The sequence below is a fragment of the Heterodontus francisci genome, chromosome 11, assembly GCF_036365525.1.
Source record: "Heterodontus francisci isolate sHetFra1 chromosome 11, sHetFra1.hap1, whole genome shotgun sequence".
NCBI classification, from domain to species: domain Eukaryota; kingdom Metazoa; phylum Chordata; class Chondrichthyes; order Heterodontiformes; family Heterodontidae; genus Heterodontus; species Heterodontus francisci.
This window is the reverse complement of record NC_090381.1, coordinates 84,201,940-84,221,908: the sequence shown is the minus strand read 5'-3', so window position 1 is coordinate 84,221,908 and position 19,969 is coordinate 84,201,940. Positions and strand designations below refer to the sequence as shown.

General features: G+C 40.5%; 1 protein-coding gene across 1 annotated transcript in view; it reads left to right on the top strand.

The window, feature by feature from the left end:
* chrnd (cholinergic receptor, nicotinic, delta (muscle)) overlaps positions 1 to 19,969 on the top strand; it is a 46,373-nt gene that overhangs the window by 7,427 nt on the left and 18,977 nt on the right. The window contains exons 2-7 of the mRNA XM_068041666.1: positions 906 to 1,051; positions 5,442 to 5,486; positions 10,298 to 10,407; positions 13,380 to 13,535; positions 15,672 to 15,781; positions 18,204 to 18,404. Coding sequence (XP_067897767.1) covers positions 906 to 1,051; positions 5,442 to 5,486; positions 10,298 to 10,407; positions 13,380 to 13,535; positions 15,672 to 15,781; positions 18,204 to 18,404 — 768 coding nt within the window. The remainder of the gene's footprint in view (positions 1 to 905; positions 1,052 to 5,441; positions 5,487 to 10,297; positions 10,408 to 13,379; positions 13,536 to 15,671; positions 15,782 to 18,203; positions 18,405 to 19,969) is intronic.

Here is a 19,969-nt window from a genome sequence, read left to right as displayed (position 1 = left end):
TGGCCCAGTGGGCTAAGAGAGGGAGGGAAGCAGCAGATGCACCTCAAAGATTGGTCTCAATCTTAGTGACAAAGAGATCCATAAACTCTTTGCACTTGTTGTTGGAGATGAGGTTGGAGGAAGCAGGGGATAGGAATCTCTGACAAAATTACAGAGCTGGAATTCTACAAGTTACCATGGAAGGTTAAAAAGAAGCCCCAAAGTTACCCAATACCACATTCTTGCAAGACAAAAGTGCAACTATTCTGAATACTAATCAGAATAGCTAATGAGCACATGAAGAATCTCTCTAGTTACACAACTATGGTCCCTCAAACCAGTGCAAAATAAAGGAAACAGTCAGTAATTTATAGAAATACATAATAAACTACAAAGCACAATCCACTTTAAAATTAATTAAATATTCACAAAAAGATATTACACTTTGGGGACAAGAACTTTAAAAATGATGTTAAAACTGATTAGGTAAATAACAGGGGTTCTCCCATGATGCTACTCATGGTAAATCAGATAATATGCCATTTTATAAGGATAGGCATGTTATTATTCAATTATTAGTCCACATTAGATATTATCCTCCTGTTAAGTTGGAACTGTGTCTCTTTAAGTCATTGAGGTCTAATTATTGTTAAGTAAACATGTCCCAGGTTAATCAAAGTTTAATTTTTGGTGAAGGGACTGTTTGGGGTCAGTTAGAGTTTAATTGTTGTTCAGCCTGAAAATCAAAACCCAACACGAAATGTCTTGCTGCTATTTTCATTTTTTAAGTATGATTACGAAGGGTTTTTTTTTTAGGTCACAAGCTATTGCCGTTCTGATACACGTGTTGGTAAGGTATTTCAGCTGGTGGGAAAATTTCTCCATACATTTCAAATGACTGGCATTCTTTTTCCTTTTTTCTGTAGGGTGTTCCGGTAAAAATGATGAGGAAAGGCTGATTAACGATATTTTAGACGTCAAAAAGTATAATAAAGACGTACGGCCAGTCGAACGGATGGATGAAGTGGTGAACATTGCATTGGGTTTAACACTCTCCAATCTCATTTCATTAGTAAGTTAACACTTATTAAGAGGCATTGACCCCTGAACCCACTAACCGAACATGTATAAATTGCCAATTAAGTGAAGTCAATTACAATTTTACATTCCATACAATATATGCCGGACCATAAGACACACTGGATCATAAGATGTACCAGGATTTCAAAAATAAATATTTCGGAAATATTTGGATGTAACCTTCGGACCATAAGACACACAGCAATTTCAGTCACCTTTTTTTTTCAAATGGAAAGTGCATCTTATGGTCCAGCAAATACGGTAGTTAGCACTCGTTATACAGTTTGCTTATACTCTTCCACCCATTTCTCATTTTATTTTTCTATATGAGCCTCAGAATACATGGAAAAGTATTTAAAGGAATATCTGGCACAATTAACCAGTTTTTGCTAGGGTAGCATAAAGACTGGGTACAAAAGATCATGTATTTGCATGGGAGCTCTTGAAGGAGAACATACTGTATGTCGTTCAAATTTTAGCTGTACTTACAGTTCTGTGCTATTTTGGTATAAGTTTGCCATCTGTTTCAAGGACACCTGATAGTCTGCAACATATGTATGGCATTGTAATGGCATGCAAGGTAATCACTACCCTCAACTTTTACTGCCTCTGGCTTATGTCAGGCTAGCACTGTTGTAGCCACATGTGTATGAAACAGGTGAGTGATCCATATCTTCTTTCCCTCTGAAGAGCAAGGGAGCTGCTCAATTCCACTGTACTGCTACATTTGAGAGAAAACAGGACCAATGACGGCAGTCATGTAAAAATCTGGCCAACAGGTTCTCATTCTTCCTCCTCTACCATTGCTTCATACTCACCTGAGTACTGTGACTCACCTAGTGTTCCTCTTCAAGCTCAATTTCTTCAGCACTCATAATAAACAGTAGGAAAATTCTTCAGCGAAGCCCTGGACCAGCAAACAATAAAGTGATAGCTATGCAAAGTTTCACAAAGATTTAAAATCATCACCAATGATGTTCTCAATGCTGTGTCCATGTGAGGTTGCTAATTATTTATTGTTTCCCAACATTGCAATAAGGGTGATAATGGAGGAAAAGTGTGCAGAAACTTTAACTAGGAAAACTCATGTCCATTTGCAAATGGTGAAGCAGGCTCAGGATGGTCAGAAAGTCATGTGTTCAAGCTTCACTTCAGCACATGATAAAAGCTGACACTTCAGTGCAGAGTGCCACACTGTTGGAGGTGCCACCTTTTGAATGATGCATTTAATCGAGTTCCCATTTACCGTCTTAGTTGGACATAAAAGATCCCTTGGCACTATTTGAAGAAGAGTTGTAAGGCTGCAAGAGGGTTTGGCATGGGCAAGCTGTAAATATAGAACAAGTTGGCAGGCAACACTCTATGGCATGCATACACATGTCATCTACCTGGTACATAGTCCTGTTGGTTATTCTTACCAAGTCAGGTTCCTTAAAATATGCTGTTTTATCTCACCACCAATTTCCAAGTCAATAACAACAGCAGCAACAAGTCCTGCAACTGTAGTTCACTAGATTGATGAGAGGATTGATGCTTGATGCGAGATTGAGTAGAATGGGCCTATACTCTCTGGAGTTTAGAAGAATGAGAGGTGATCTCATTGAAAGATATAAGATTTGAAAGGGCTTGATAGGACAGATGCTGACAGGCTGTTTCCCTGACTGAAGAGTCCAGAACCAGGGGGGCACAGTCTCAGAATAAGGGGATGGCTATTTTGGACTGAGATGAAGAGAGATATCTTCACTCAGAGGGCTGTGAATCTTTGGGATTGTCTACCCCAGATGTTTCTGGATGCTAAATCGTTGAATATATTCAAAGCTGAGATCGATAGACTTTTGGACTCTAAGGGAAAGCAGAGTTGAGGTCGAGAATCAACTATGATCTTATTAAATGGAAGAATAGGCTCAAGGGGCTGAATGGCCATATACACAGAGTGCTGAGCCTGGCTACTATACCCTGTCCTCATCAAACAGGGAATCATGTGCCACGCCACTCCGTCACTTGCCAACAGATTCTGTTTCATGTATTTACGTTGGGTTTGTTTTCCCTCGATTTTGGTCGGTCATTTTTTTCTGACTGTACAGCCTTTTTTTCCAAAAATATACTTTATTCATAAAATTTGTAAAAATACATTACATAACAGTTCAAATTTGACATTACCTAAGGTGCAATACAGATCAGTTTCTTTCAATACAGTACATGAGGTGCCTCACTACCCTTATCATCACAGGTTATATTTACAATGTGCATTTATATTCCATGACTGGCAGTATAGCCTTTGGAAAGGCTGAAAAATACTCAGAAACTTCTTTCAGTCTTTAGAAAGAATGAAACAATTTTAACTCCCATATACAGCCACTTACTTTTAAGTGCCACTTACCTTTAAATTTTCCCAGCAGCCATTTAAAAGCTGATAGATTTATTGATAACTTTCCCATGAATCAAAATTTTTCCTTTGTCTGGGCCAATGCGTGCAAATATTCTAAGCATGGTAATGAGTTGACTTTACAAAATCGCGCAATGTTAGCCATTCACATGCCATGATGTTTTGCAGCCCTGTTGGCCCTGTTACAATATTATATAAATGAGAGAGATAAAAAATTTTCCTCTCTAGCATATAGTTCTTACAGACATTTAACATTTTGCCAGTTTTATTGCCTGCAATGATAATTAAATGTTTAGTGAATTCTATTTCTCATGCACTTATTCCAAAGCCCCATATAATAACAACTTGCAGATATATAGCACCTTTACCATAATAAACCATCACAGGAGCATTGTAAAGCAAAATTTGACATCTAGCCACATAAGAAGATATTAGGGCAAATTACCAACAGCTTAGTCAAATAGGAAGCTTTAAGGAGCATCTTAAAGGAAGAAAGAGAGGTATTGAGGCAGAGAGATTTAGGGAGGGAATTCCAGAGCTTAGGGCCTAGACAGCTGAAGGCATGGGCACCAATGATGGAGCAATTACAATTGGGGATGCGCAAGAGGCCAGAATTGAATGATTGCAAATATCTCAGAGGGTTGTAGGCTGGAGGAGATTATACAGATAGAGAGGGTTTTGAGCACAGAATGAGAATTTTTATATCGAGGCATTGCTTAACCAGGAACCAGTCTAGGTCAGCGAGCACAGGGGTGATGGGTGAACAGGATTTGATGCGATTTAGGATATGGGCAGCAGAAGTTTGGATGACCTTAATTTTATCGAGTGTGAAATATGAGAGGCCAGCCAAGAGAGCATTGAAATATCAAATCTAGAGGTAGCAAAGGTACAGATGAGGGTTTCAGCAGCAGATGAGCTGGGGCAGGGATGGAGATAGGTGATGTTACGGAGGTGAAAATACAAGGTCTTAGTGATGACATGGATATGTGGTCAGAGCTCATCTTGAAGTCAAATACAACACAAAGGTTGCAAACAGACTGGTTCAGCCTCAGACAGTTGTAAAGGAGAAGAATGAAGTTGGTGGCTAGAGAACAGAGTTTGTGGTGGAGGCCAAAGACAATGGCTTTGATCTTCCCAATATTCAGTTGGAGAAAATTTTGGCACATCCCATACTGGATGTTAGACAGGAAGTCTGGCAATTTAGAAACAGCGGAGGAGTTAAGAGAGGTGGTGGTGAGGTAGAGCTGGGTGTTGTCAGCATACATGTGGAACCAGACATGTTTTTTGATGATATTGAGGAAAAGCATGTAGATGAGAAATAGGAGGGACCAGAGGTAATGGTGTGGGAGGTGAAGAGAAGCCATTGCAGGAGATTCTCTGGCTATGACTCAATAGATGAGAATGGAACAGGCAAGAGCACTCCCACCCAGCTGGACGACAGTGGAGAGGCATTGGAGGAGGATGGTGTGGTCAGCCATGTCAAAGGCAGCAGACAGTTTGAGAAGGACAAGGAGGGTTAATTTACCATTGTCACAGTCATATAAGATGTCATTTGCAACTTCAATAAGAGCTGTTTCAGTATGGTGGCAGGAGCAGAAACCTGATTAGAGGGATTCAAACATGGAGTTCCAGGAAAGATGGCCATGGATTTGGGAGATGACAGCACGTTCAAGAACTTTGGATAAGGAAGAAAGGTTGAAGATGAGGTTGTAGTTTGCAAGGACAGAGGGGGTCAAAGTCAACATAACCATTGAATGCACAGAAACTATTGATGCAAACTGGCAAAAAAAATGCCTCCTGCAATGGAAGGATCTTTATCAAACCAAATAAGTTGTATAGCAGCATTGTGAAATGGCAGTATGAAAATTCAATATAGTGCACTAGAAGATGTAAAATTCCTAGCATAATAAACTTATGTAGGTTTTTCATACATGCCTAAATCAAATGATATTAAATATATCACTTCTGATATTTCTCTGTTTTTAATTCCTTATAGAAAGAAGTTGATGAGACTCTGACTACAAATGTATGGATTGATCATGTGAGTAAAGGAACCAGCCCTGTAGCATATTTCTGAATACTTTTAACATCATGTAATCCTGGGCACTGACAAACCTAAATTTAACAGGTTCTAAAACTTCTCTACCAAAATCAGCAGTCAATTGCATGAAATTTCTCTGCTTTATATTTTAATGAAAGTATTAATCCATTTGTAGCAAACCAGCTAATGTCTTCATTAAAATACCAGACAGAGGAATTTCATAAAAATTGGTCTATATACTGCTACTGGGCAACATGGTTTCATCTCATTGATCCTTAAATGCAACCTCTTTACCCATAATTTATGGGGAGTGCTCCTCTCCTCATTTCCTATGCAACAATTATTACTTCTCAATTGACCTATAACCACATATTCCCGCCAGTACAGTTAATTTTCTAGTTTTTATAACGATTTCAGCTTTTAGGGGAGTCCTCCTGGTGTCATGGGAAACATTTATTCCTCATGTTAAAACAGTTTGGGCGCAAAATTGGGCTCAGTTGCACCCATTGTTTGGGCACTACAGGTGCCGTTGGGGGACAAAAATGGTGTCTGATGTGCGCATGCACACTTTTGCTGTGGATCATGCCAGACATCATATTGGTGAAGGCGCAGCATGCATGCAGCTAACATCAGCTGTAAGTATACAGAGCAGACAGATCATGACATCAATCAGCATGCCCTCTTTTAACCTTGTATGGCTGAACACGTAGGGGCGGCACAGTGGCGCAGTGGTTAGCACCGCAGCCTCACAGCTCCAGCGACCCGGGTTCAATTCTGGGTACTGCCTGTGTGGAGTTTGCAAGTTCTCCCTGTGTCTGTGTGGGTTTCCTCCGGGTGCTCCGGTTTCCTCCCACATGCCAAAGACTTGCTGGTTGATAGGTTAATTGGCCATTATAAATTGCCCCTAGTATAGGTCGGTGGTAGGGAAATGTAGGGACAGGTGGGGATGTGGTAGGAATATGAAATTAGTGTAGGATTAGTATAAATGGGTGGTTGATGGTCGGCACAGACTCAGTGGGCCGAAGGGCCTGTTTCAGTGCTGTATCTCTAAAAAAAAAAATTAAGCAGTAGGATGGACCCCCCCCACTCATGCTATTTAAAGAGATCACCATCCACTTACAGGTTAATTGTTAATTGAATTCTTTTGGCTGTTGCTACGATTCTCCAAGGGTTTGGTGGTTTCCATAGTTGTTTGAAGTTGCAAAAGTCTACAGTCAATGGTGTGGCTAGTGTCGGAGGACTTTTTCCTGACTTCAAGGCTTCTACATAAACCAGTTGTTGCCAAACATGGGCCTTCTGCTTGGAATGTAGCATGACTGGGAGAATGAGCAGAAGCCACATAGAGCAGGGCAAGCTGTGAGAATAGGGAAGAGGAGGAGGAGCAAGAGGAAGAGGAAGAAAGATATTAAGAGGAATAGATAGGGTAGATGGCTAGAAACTATTTCTGCTGGTTGTACAGTCTAGAACAAGGATACATACACTAAAAATTAGAGCCAGACCTTTCAGAAGTGAAATTGGAAAACACTTCTACATGGAAAGGGTGGTAGAAGTTTGGAACTCTCTTCTACAAACAGCAATTGATGCCAGATCAATTGTTAAATTTAAAACTGAGAACGAACCAAATGTATTAAGGCAATGGGGCAAAGGCAGGTATATGGAGTTAGGTCACAGATCAGCCATGATCTCATTGAATGGCAGAACAGGCTCAAGGAGTTAAATGGCCTAGTCCTCTTCCAATATTCCTATGTTCCTATTTTGTTGCTATCTGTATAGTCTATAGGCACGGCAGTAGTTAGCCATATTATTATTCCCTTTTTGAAATGCTTTCCTTTTTTATAGCAAGAAAACATTATTTGCCTGGCCTGAGACCTCTGCAACAAAGTCTGTGGTCTCAGGTTACCAATGGCTAGGAGGTATGAGGGGCTTCTCCCATTTAACTGTGTTACGGCCAGGTGAGGAGGGGGTCACAGTCGCCCCTCTTGCCCTTTCTCTCATTTGACCGCAACAGGGTTTATTCCTTTTTAAACAGTGGTTGTGTTTAGCATCTCAGTGAGTGTTTTACCTTTTACCTTTAACGTGATTGTGAAAGAAGCAATCAAACAGGTTTTCTTGAGTTTAAACAAGAAAGAGGTACGATTATTATACTCAACAAGCTAAACTCGATCTAAAAATAATTTTAAAAACACTACACATTCACACACACATTCACACGAGGATCACACACACACACAAAAATAGATTACAAAGTGGAAAGGAGGTTTTTTGGTTGGATTAAAGTCCAGAATAAATAAAAGTTAAATACACAGTTTGAGGTTGGATGATTCGGTGGTCTTCGGGCTGGAGTTGTATCCTTGAAGTCTTGGCTGGTCAAAGTGCACTTTGCGGCTGGCCCGCTTTGCTTAGGGTTTTCTTAGAGGCAGAAGAGGCTTTCTTCCCCTGGTCTCTGGCTGTAGCAGTCTGTAGGCTTGGAGGGTCCACAGTCACAGACGATTTTCAAACTTGATGCCTTCTGGAGAGAGAGAGAGAAAGAGAGAAAGAAAGGGAGGCACAAAGCCTTCTCTGCTGCTGCACACTCAGTTACTGCTTGTCTCTTCGTGTGTAACAGAACTCCTAGTTTTTCACATCCTGGGGGGCAGTCACATGGTTCTCTCAATACCCTTTGTTTTTAATGAGGTCCAAAGTCTAAAACCCAAAATCTCTCTCAGATGGTATTGTCAGTATTTCCCCCCTGGAGGGATGTCTCCATTCATGAATGCCTCAAGATGGCTCAATGTCCTGCTAATGAGGGTGATTTGAATAATCTACTCAGTTAGCCAAAGCATTGTCCTGGCTGGACTTCTTATTAGACTCTGCCTCTGGTTGGGCCTTGGAATGTGCAAAGGTGTTTCAGATGCAAATTGTGGTGGCCATCTTGGCTGCTAGTTTTTTTTTGAAGTTATCTGTAGGATTTTCCCAATTAAAAGTCGAATGTAAGTTTCCAACTGATGAATTAATATTTCTCATTTGGCATATAGTGTTTTCTTGACAACTGCCTCTTCAATTTTTACTTCTGTAGTGCTAAGGCAGTGCAGTCTTTACTCAGCAATGTACCGTTCCAGGTACAGATCAGGAATTGAGCTGTGCAGTACTTTTTATTTAAAGTTTTGTTCACTACATCCCAAGAGAATGATTAGATAACCAGCTCTCGTGTTTCTGTCAATATTTTTCTAACCAGACCCTAGAACATGGCCTGGTACCTGCCTTCTAGTTTCCCTTCTTTCAGTCAGACGGTTGTTAAAGTGGAATTTGTTAAGAAGCAGTTTAGTGTTGTCGTGTTTTGAATTTTCAATTGCATTGTGCGCTCTAGAGGCTGCCATAGAATACACATGCTAGCAAAGAGAAAGGGAAACTAAGACAGAATTAAAGGAGAAACCCCTGTGTTCAGCTGCAGATTTTGTCTCATATCCTATACCAAACTCATCTAAACCTCACTCAAGTCCCGAGGACCTCACAAGAAGTACTCATCCCCACCTCCTCAGCATGCTTCCGTGGCCCCGCACATACGGAGTTGACTTTGCCCACAATTTTTGCTGCAAACTTTGATCCTGCCTCTGTAACCTTTAGGATTTCATAAGTACTTTATAATCGGTCAGGAGGGTGATGGAATACTCTCCATTTGCCTGGATGTATGCAGCTCCAACAACACTCAAGAAGCTCGACATCATCCTGCTTGATTGGCACCCCATCCACAAATATTCACCCCCTCCACCACCGATGCACGGTGGCAGCAGTGTCCACCATCTACATGTGCACTGCAGCAATGCACCAAGGCTCCTTAGACAGAACCTTCCAAACCCGCAACCTCTACCAACTAAAGGACAAAGGCAGAAAATGGATGGGAACACAACCACCTGCAAGTTCCCCTCCAAGTCACACACCATCCTGACTTGAACTATATTGCCGTTCCTTCACTGTCGCTGGGTCAAAATCCTGAAACTCCATCCGTAACAGCACCGTGGGTGTACCTACCTCACATGGACTGCAGCGGTTCAAGAAGGCAGCTCACCACCACCTTCTCAAGGGAAATTAGGGATGGGCAATAAATGCTGGCTTAACCGGCGATGCCCACATCCCATGAATGAATAAAATAAATCCTCACATAGAGTAAGAAATATAACAAGTTTAGGTAGATGTTGGGGAGTATGCTTCTATCCCCCAGATTGGAGTTGATTACTTTATAACTAGAGCTGCGGAATTACACTTACATTGTCTTTTCTTCCTCCATTATAACAAGATTACTTTCATTATTTTAAATAAAGGTGCATACAAGATAATGAAACAGATTTATCCCCTGGTCCTGTAATAATCATTGTCAAATGGTATACAAAGATTGTATTAGGTTTACAGCATTTAGCAATATCGGGACAAATATGAACAAAAAACAGAATCTCACGTAATATAGATTTTACAATGTGATAATGACCGCATCATCTGTTTTATAGGTGTTGCTTGTGAGATAAATATTGGCCAGGACACTGGGAAAACTCCCCCACTGTTCTCACATAAATAATGTGAGAATTATTAGTACAAATCAAGCCAACTCAAAAGTTAAAGAGATTATTTCAGTACAGCTGAGAGAAGCCAAACTCAATCAAACTTAATTGCACCAATGTAAAAAGGCTATGAGTGCCTGTTGGGGGTTTACATACATTGTTGTATCAACAACATTGGTGCATTTTGTGTTCATGTGCTGATTCAGTGATTTGACCATCTCTCTAGTTCCCAATTCAGTTGCTGATAAGTCTCATTACTATTTTTTTGTTTTGTTGTAGGGATGGTATGATACTCGACTCAGCTGGAATGCATCAGAATACAGTGGGATTTCCATCCTTCGACTTCCCGCCAACTTAGTGTGGATACCGGACATTGTCCTAGAAAACAAGTATGAAAATTTATGACATCAAATTATACCTTTTTGGGGGAAGGGGATAGTTTTTGTTCATCAGGTATCGTGTGGCATACACAGCAACATACTTTTAGACCTCTGCATCATCAGCATAGCCTTCCACGTAATAGGCGGCTTATCAGAAAAATGTTAATCCACTGTCTGAAATTCTCGATGGATTGATTTCCATGGATATGGAATTGTGGGCAATTGTGATGGTGTTGGGTATCAGTAAATTTCATCATACTCCATTTTTAAAGTTTTAGATGCGAGATTAAACTGAGGCCTCGTCTGCCTTCTCAGGTGAACATACTAGATCCCAGGGCATTATTCGAAGAACAGTGGGGGAGTTTTCCCAGTGTCCTGGCCAATATTTATCTCACAAGCAACACCTATAAAACAGATGATGCGGTCATTATCACATTGCTGTTTGTGTGACCTTACTATGTACAAATTGGCAGTTGCATTTCCTACAGTACAACAGTGACTACACTTCAGAAGTATTTCATTGGCTATAATGCTCTTTGGGGAAACCATGAGGTCATGAAGAAGCCCCATTTATCCCTACGCTGTGATTTCTGTCTATTAACCAATCTTCTATCCATGTTAATATATTACCCCCAACTCCATGAGTCCTTATCATGTGTATTAACCTTTTGTGTGGCATGTTATCGAATGTCTTTTGAAAATCGGAATGCACTACATCCACTGGTTCCCCTTAATCCACCCTACCAGTTACATCCTCAAAAAAATCTAATTAATTTGTCAAAAACGATTTCCCTTTCATAAACCCTGTTAACTTTGCTTAATCATATTTATTTTCTAAGTGCTTTGTTAACACCTGCATAATAATGGATTCCAGCATTTTCCTGATGATTGATGTCAGCCTAACTGGCCTGTAGGTTCCTGTTTTTTTGTCTTGCAGCCTTTTGGCACCACCTTGGAGGTATTCACCTTGAACATAATAGTGGACCAAGTAGACAGTGGTTTTTAAGGATTCTCTTCTGACATCAGAGTACAAACTGCTCTGGGACATTTCAAATGATCTCCCATTGTCTCAACATGGATGTGGCATGTGAAATTGAACAATTGATGACTGTTCATACATACGAACATACGAACTAGGAGCAGGAGGTTTTTTCATTTGTTCGTGGGATATGGATGTCACTGGCTAGGCCAGCATTTATTGCCCATCCCTAATTGCCCTTGAGAAGGTGGTGGTGAGCTGCCATTCAGCCCCTCCAGCCTGCTGCTCCATTCTATAAGATCATGGCTGATGTGTTTGTGGACTCAACTCCTGCCTATCCCCGATACCCTTTGACTCCCTTGTTTGTCAAGAATCTGTGTACTTCTGCCTTAAAAACATTCAATGAGCCTGCCTCTACCGCTCTCCAGGGAAGTGAGTTCCACAGACTCACTACCATCTGTGAGAAAAAATTTCTCCTCATCTGTCTTAAATGGGAGACTCCTTATTTTTGAACTGTATTCCCTAGTTTTAGTTTCTCCCTCAAGGGGAAAAATTCTTTCATCATCCACCCTGTCAAGTCCCCTCAGGATCTTACATGTCTCAATAAGATCACCTCTCATCCTTCTAAACTCCAATGAATACAGACCCAACCTGTCCAATCTTTCCTCATAAGATAACCCTCTCATCCCAGGAATCAGTCGAGAGAACCTTCTTTGAACTGCTTCCAATGCAATTATATCCTTTCTTAAATAAGGAGACCAAAACTGTACAAAATACTCTAGATGTGGTTTCATCAATGCCCTGTACAACTGTAGCAAAACATCTCTACTTTTATATTCCATTCCCCTTGCAATAAACGACATAATTATAAAAAGAATCTGTTATTCCACTTGAACATCCTAAATATACCTCTGGGAATTAACTCTTTGTTAATTATATCAATGACATAATGTAAATTAAATCCTTCCAGGCCAAATAGGTGAAAGCCTTAAAATGTTGTAGCAGGTAAAAATAAAAATAATAACAGGCCTGCTGGACTGAAACCAACAAAGCTCAATGACTTAGCAGTGAAAAAGATAATTTATGCTTAATCTTTTTGTGAGTTGGATTTAAACCAACCTTGCAAATGAAAAAGCTGTTCTTTTCTCATACATGTAAGTACCCAGACTCTTTTCACAGAAGAAGAGGACAGATTTTCCGCCCTTTGTCTTGGCTGATTGCTCGCTGGTGAAATGACGATAGTCTAACTCAGTTCTGAGGTCAAATCCCATCGCCCTTGGAAGACAAGTCCACAAAATGAAACAGCATTATTGTAAATGGATTGTATCATGTAACCGCCTACCATCAGATAGATTTCTCATCACTTTTATGAGGGAGGAACAAAAAAAAGGTCTCAGGTCTACAATTTGAATTGTATGCAGTTTAAAGCTGCAGGATTGGCGACTAGGTGAATTAGATACTTTTCTTTCATTTCTGGAATTTAATCCAGATTGATGAGATGAAAATCTCATTTGGCTTGGCTATGAGAATCCTACATGAAATGTTTTTGAACAGTCTAAATTCAGCTCCTAGAGCATGTGCCCACAGCATGAAACTGTCCCTAATTTGTTACTATTAAGCTTTTTCACTAAACCCACAGGATGACTGGCATAGGAAATGGAAACAGCACCTGACTGGTGTGGCAGGTGATGCTTTACTGTGGCTGGGGCCAAGGTGCATTGTTGGGGCAAAGTAAATTGAGTTTTACTCTGCATCTAACAATGATACACCTAATCTGGTGAGGTACATGAGGCCAATCCTAGGCTGGATGCCTGAAATGGTAAGTGTTCAATTCCCCATTGCTAACATCTCTCACTTAGGTGACTAAAATAAAATAAATATAATGAAGAGGCACAAAGATATGAGGTGTGTGATTAACCATATTTTTACATAGGCTAAACCAGTTGAAATTATTAGCATTATTTTACAGCAAATCTCACCCATCCTGTGCCTTTTTCACCAGCAATGATGGACAATACAATGTGGCCTATTTTTGCAATGTGCTGGTCCGAGCCAATGGATATGTTACATGGCTTCCCCCTGCAATATTCAGGAGTTCCTGTCCAATCAATACACTTTATTTTCCATTTGACTGGCAGAACTGCTCCCTGAAATTCATGTAAGTACAAATTACATTATTGGATATGTGGAAATACTGTTTCTAATTTCTAAATAAAAAATTGGCAAACGGTGGTGGCGAGGGATTGCGGGGGGAGTGGCGGTGAGATTTCTGTATGAAGCTTACATCGCCCACCCAATAACATTGACAGGGGACCCAATTGATTTTGCATGCAAGAGGTGATGCCAACGTTAATTGCACTGTTTACAGGAAGCTTGCCATTTTGTGGGAAAGAAAATCCAACAGCGCAGACTCTGATCATGGGCTTTCAGGAGCACCATAAAGGGGAAGGATGGAAAGATTGGATCCTCAATGGAACAGCTTGTTTCAGTATCAGGGAAATTTAAATAGTGGCAAGTTGACAAACTCAAGGAAGTTTTTAAGGTTCAAAACTCCCCAAGAAATGAAAGAAAAATGAATGTCAACCGTGCTACCAGCTTTCTCTTACTGCAGCTAATGATCGCTTTAAGTACTGCTGTAGCACGTCTCCCAACCTGCACTGCTTTTGGTTTGTGGGTAGGTTCATGAAGCAGTGACGGCAGCGCTGAGTGTCACGAAAATAGCGTTGGGGATCAGTTGAATAAATGAATGAGGCCCTTGCCTGTTTCTGATGGGACCACTAGCAATCTAAAGGATGGTCTGCCCAAAAATCATAAGAGGCGAACTCCCATATCTAAATATGTGGCTGTTATATTGTTGGAATTTTTATTCCACTTGTGCACCATTTAAACTTAAAAACAGTTAACTTTTGCTCTGTTCACAAAAAAAATCTGACTGTAATGAGGAAAATATCACCTTTAACTGTGACAAACACCTCCTAGTGCAGTGGAGCTTTTCCTTACTCTGGGCTGAGGTTTTATCAATGTATGTTTCATGTTAAATGGATTAAACTCCTCAAACAGAGAATAGTTAATGCTGGAACAATCCATCCCTATATTTAAAAGCAAGCTTAGATGTATCTAATGAAATACATAATTAATAAGAAGGATGTATGTTCATGAAACACCTATGCATGCTGACAGAGGAAGTGAAGATATCCTTCAATGCAGTTCACGAGGAAATAAATACCAATACTAACTATGTATCATCTTCCAGAAGTGAAGTATTGTGTATCACATGAGTATATTGTAGTGGTTGGTAAATCCCAACTACTAAAATTGGTCAGGCCTTGGACCACCACTCACATATATGTACCCAGAATCGAAAAGCCCCCTCTGACATTAAAATTCTTATTATTTGAATCGAAATAGGTCTAGAGCTGATAGCCTTATTGCTGGTCCTGGTGGAACAAAAGTACGGTTCTTATCGTGACTTACAGATACTTTCTGAGTGACTTGTTAGACTGAATTTTCCCACAGGCTTCGGGACACTGACTTTATGACCAAATGGGGGTCCCGAGCCTGCACTTATTAGCAGTAAGACCAGCAATACAAACTTCCTGCAGGCAATCTCCTAATTAGCTGCCTCCGGTCTTGCCATTCAATTATGGATGGCGGGCAGACTCCTGACGCTGCAGGCCCAGTCAGAAGGCTGGCAGTTCTGGAGGCTTGGCAGCTCCACCGGGACAGGTGAGGGAGATCAGGGACCCCGAAGGCGCCTCGACATGGATGCGACCTCGGAGACGTGGATCCAATGCAAAACCTTTTAGGGCCTAAGCTGTTAGGCCCCTCGAAGCAGTGGGGAAACCCCTCTGGAGGATTAATTTAGGCTGCGATTGTAGCCTCTCCTGCCTGCAGCCCCATCATTGGGGGATGGCACCTCTGTTGGCCCTGTGACCTGCAGCAGGGAGGCCACCTCCATTGACCTGGCAGCCTCCACATGCGGCGGGGGACTGCTCCGCCTGCAGCAAAATGCTGGCAAGTCCACAAAATCACTCCTAATTGAAGCCTTAACCATCTTAATTGGCTGCCCGCCTACATAGAGCAGGCAGCCAATCCTATCCCCAGACCGCCCCTGAGAAAGTTCCCCAGTGGCAGGAATGCATCAGAGAGCTATCCCTATTTTCCTGGCTCTAAGCCTGCCACACTGGGCTAGGAAAATTCAGCCCATTGTGTTACTAATACTTCTGGTACTAGTCCTAACCACTGACAGAAATTCAGCTTTTTAACTTAAATGTTTTTTCTTTTTCTTTTAAAGGTCTTTTAATTATAATGCACAGGAGATAAATTTGGAACTACAAACAGACATTATGGATAACAAGGAGTTTGCCATTGAATGGATTAATATTGATCCCGAAGCATTCACGGGTAAAGCCTTATTGGTGTCCTCTGTATTTACCAAACAACACAGTTCATAAAACAAAGCTCTAATTCACACTTAGTGGTAAAATATCTCATCTTTTACTATAGTTGCTATTGTAATAAAGTAATGTGATCATATATGGCAGTGACTGAACACTGCAACAACTCCTTTCTACAGGAATAAAAGGCATCCCATGGAATTGTTCTATGAGGAAAATAAATTTAGTATTAGGCAGAGAATCTATGCAACCAGCTGATGGTTGTACTGAGAACTGTTATAGTTCCAACACAAATGATTTGTTTTACAAAAACAAGTATTGTCCAACTGGAATTGCTGACTAGGAACGGGTGACACCATTTTAGCTACATGCACTAATGCTTTGCATCTACTCATACCATACTGGTAAATGTACTTCACTTGTGTATGTTTATTTAAACTTCTACCACCATGCAGTAAACAAGGCAGAAAATCATATTTAAAAAACACTGCACACTCTGCTTTTCATCTTACTACTTTACCAACAAATACACAAAAAGTTTAAAGTATACATACATTTGCTGTATGAATATAAGTATTGAGATCACCCAATGAGAGCATCAATTACTCATTTCTTATTTACTAATTAGCAATGCAATTTACCACATCTGGTTTCCCATTTAACCACATGTGGTTAGTGGCTAATGTATTGAACAACACTGGCATAAACCATTGGTCAATCAACATTAAATTTCTGATTTGTAGTTTAAGACTTCAACTTAATTTTTATTCACAGTTCTTTTCTTATCATGTTTGGACCAACTTGCCACTGTGGTTTTAATGAGAAGCTATAGACTGACACTTATGGGTTGAATTTCTGTGGTGGCAGCAGAGATGGAAGTGTTCTGCATGCGATTTGTGCCTTCTATAATTAGGTATGTTTGATTGGCCTGTACTAATTTCTGTATCATGATTTATGGTGGACGATTTCATGTGCAGGAGTGATCCCCTGTTTGCAGTGCATCTGGTCTGCAGAATCGGGAAGGTAGGCCTCACTCAACGCTAAACTCCTGGTTGTGTAGCAGAAGACATTTTTTAAGTATCAGGGCCATGTTCATGCATGCGGGAGAAACAAAAAACTATGCAAATAGAGGTTAGTTCATCCCATGACTAATTCCCCATGGTCTTTGATAGTTAACTGGACTCTTGGAGGTCTCCATGCTGTGTAATGCAAAACTCCAATATTTAATAGTTGTCAGATATTTTTGAGACTTAGGCCTTGAAATTTGGTTGTGCATATTTCTGTCTCTGGTTTTAATTTCACTTAATATCAAGAATTCTAAAATAAACAATATTGCAGTTGCTTTCCTGAGCACTGATAGTAAGCTACCATTTTGCTATGATACTTTCTCATATCTGCAGATTTTGGTTTAAACTTATTCCACTCATGCTGGACTTCCATCCCTTTCAAATTGGGCACATGAGCAGCAATTTTACAGTGACATTTCATGAAAGTGCATTACTTTTGTCACAATGCCATGCAAGTGACATGGTTTTACTTGTTTTACGTTATTCGGTCTTGTGTTCCCAAATAAATGATGCAAGGTTTTCATAAATATAGAACTTCATTATTAATATAGTTCTGCTATTGCTACAAATAGTTTTGCAGCTTTGTTTGACAAAACATAGAGAATGAAACTGTAATGACTGCATTTTAAACCCAGTTATTTTTATTTGTTCATGGGACGTGGGTGGCGCTGGCAAAGCCAGCATTTAATGGCCATCCGTAATTGCCCTTGAGAAGGTGGTGGTGAGCCGCCTTCTTGAACCTCTGGTGTCTGTGTGGTGAAAGTACTCCCACAGTGCTTTTTGGTATTGTGTTCCAGGATATTTACCCAACTCTGATGAAGGAACGGGGGTATATTTCCAAGTCAGGATGGCATGTAAGTGGAGGAGAACTTGCAGGTGGTGGTGTTGTCATGTGCCTGCTGCCCTTGTTCTTCTAGGTGGTAGATGTCACAGGTTTGGAAGCTGCTGTCAAAGAAACCTTTCTCTGGTTCATAAGGAGCTATCGAAAAGTGACTAACTACAAATACAATATATAAAAGAACAGTACTGAACAAAGTTATTTTGGAGTTGAAGGGCTTTTTTCATCTGTATAGTTGTCATTGCAGCTCCAAAATACTGACTAATGTTATTCAAATTTCAATTAAAAAAAAAGACCAGAGAAAAACAGCATTAGAACTGTAAGCAACTACTATTCTGAAACTACTGCAGTTTGAGTGAGTCTTTCACAAAAGATCAGACGGGGGAAAGGAAAGAGAACAGAACTGGAGCACTTCTCCTGTGTAGATTTGTATATAGTAGTATATTTGGGCCTGGTACATGAAGGAAAATTAAATGTGTAATTTCTTAATTATTGCTGACATCTTTATTTTTCATTTTACACAGAGAACGGTGAATGGGAAATTATTCACAAACCTGCAAAAAAGAATATCCATACAAATGTTCCTCGTAATAGCACCAAATACCAGGATATAACATTCTACCTCATTATCAGACGCAAGCCATTGTTTTATATCATCAACATCATTACTCCCTGCATCCTCATTTCTTCCCTGGCATTTTTAGCCTTTTATCTTCCTGCAGACAGTGAGTGTTCCTCTGCATGATTGTATAATTATTCATATGTTGTTTTTTTAAAACATATTACCACAGCAACCACCTTGGGGCAATAGAACTTTAAATGGAATAAAAATAGAGATATTTAGCTTTTTGTAGAATATTAGATGGAGCTGCATATAATAAAGAAGTATGTTATTTGGTGATTATGGAATGCTTGGTGACTTTGGATCTATGGTTAACGAAGCTTTCCACCAGGGGTTTAGTCACCTCATTTCTGGGTCTGTTGCAGACTAATGATGAAGATCAAAAGGCCATACAGGAAAATTGCACTTAATGTGCGGTTTCCAGCTGGGTTAAGAAATAAACACTTGTATCTATTTTAGTATCTTCCACAACCACAGTATGCCCCATAGTGCTTTGAGCCAATGAAGTGCTTTTGAAGCATAGTCACAGTTGTAATTTAGAGATACAGCACTGAAACAGGCCCTTCAGCCCATCGAGTCTATGCCAACCAACAACCACCCATTTATACTAACCCTGCAGTAATCCCATATTCCCTATCACCTACCTACACTAGGGGCAATTTACAATGGCCAATTTACCTATCAACCTGCAAGGCTTTGGCTGTGGGAGGAAACCGGAGCACCCGGCGAAAACCCACACGGTCACAGGGAGAACTTGCAAACTCCGCACAGGCAGTACCCAGAATCGAACCCGGGTCCCTGGAGCTGTGAGGCTGCAGTGCTAACCACTGCGCCAGAATTTGCAAACAGCAAGTTCCCACAAACAGCAATGTGATAATAACCAGTAATCTGTTTTTGTGATGTTGATTGCTCTTCTTTGAAATAGTGCCACGGGATCTTTTACCTGAAAGGGCAGATGGGGCCTTGGTTCAACATCTCATCTGAAAGACAGAACCTCTGACAGTACAGCACTCCCTCAGTGCTGCATTGAAGTGGCAGCCTTGACTTTTGTGCTCATGTGCTGGAGGGGAATATTGTACCCAGAACCTTGTGACTCAGAGGCAATCATGCCACCAACTGAACTACAGCTAACACAATAAACAGATCTTAGGACTGGTGACTAAAAGCTTGGTCAAATAGATAGATCTTAAAGGAAGAGAAAGGGATAGAGAGGCAGAGAGATTTAGGAAAGGAATTCTAGAGTTTTGGGCCAAGACGGCTAAAGGCATGTCTGTCAATTATAGGACAATGAGAGTCGGGTATGCACAAGAGGTCAGAATTGGAGAAATGTATGGAGAAATGTATAGTTCTTGGTGGGATGTAGGGTTGGAGGAGGTTGCAGAGAGAGAGAGGACGAAGCCATAGAGGGATTTGAAAACAAGGATGAGAATTTTAAAATCAAGGCACTCAGAGGCCACAAGCCAATGTAGACCAGTGAGCACAGGAGAACAGGACTTGGTATGAATTAGGATACGGACAGCAGAGATTTGGATGAATCCTGATAAGAAAAGCCATCACTGGAGTGTCAACCTGGATAGCCTTATAGTTGGAGTCATAATGGCCACATTATTTCAAGGTATATGACCATATTGTATCTTTAATTATAAATTGTAGTTAGGCCAGAGCACA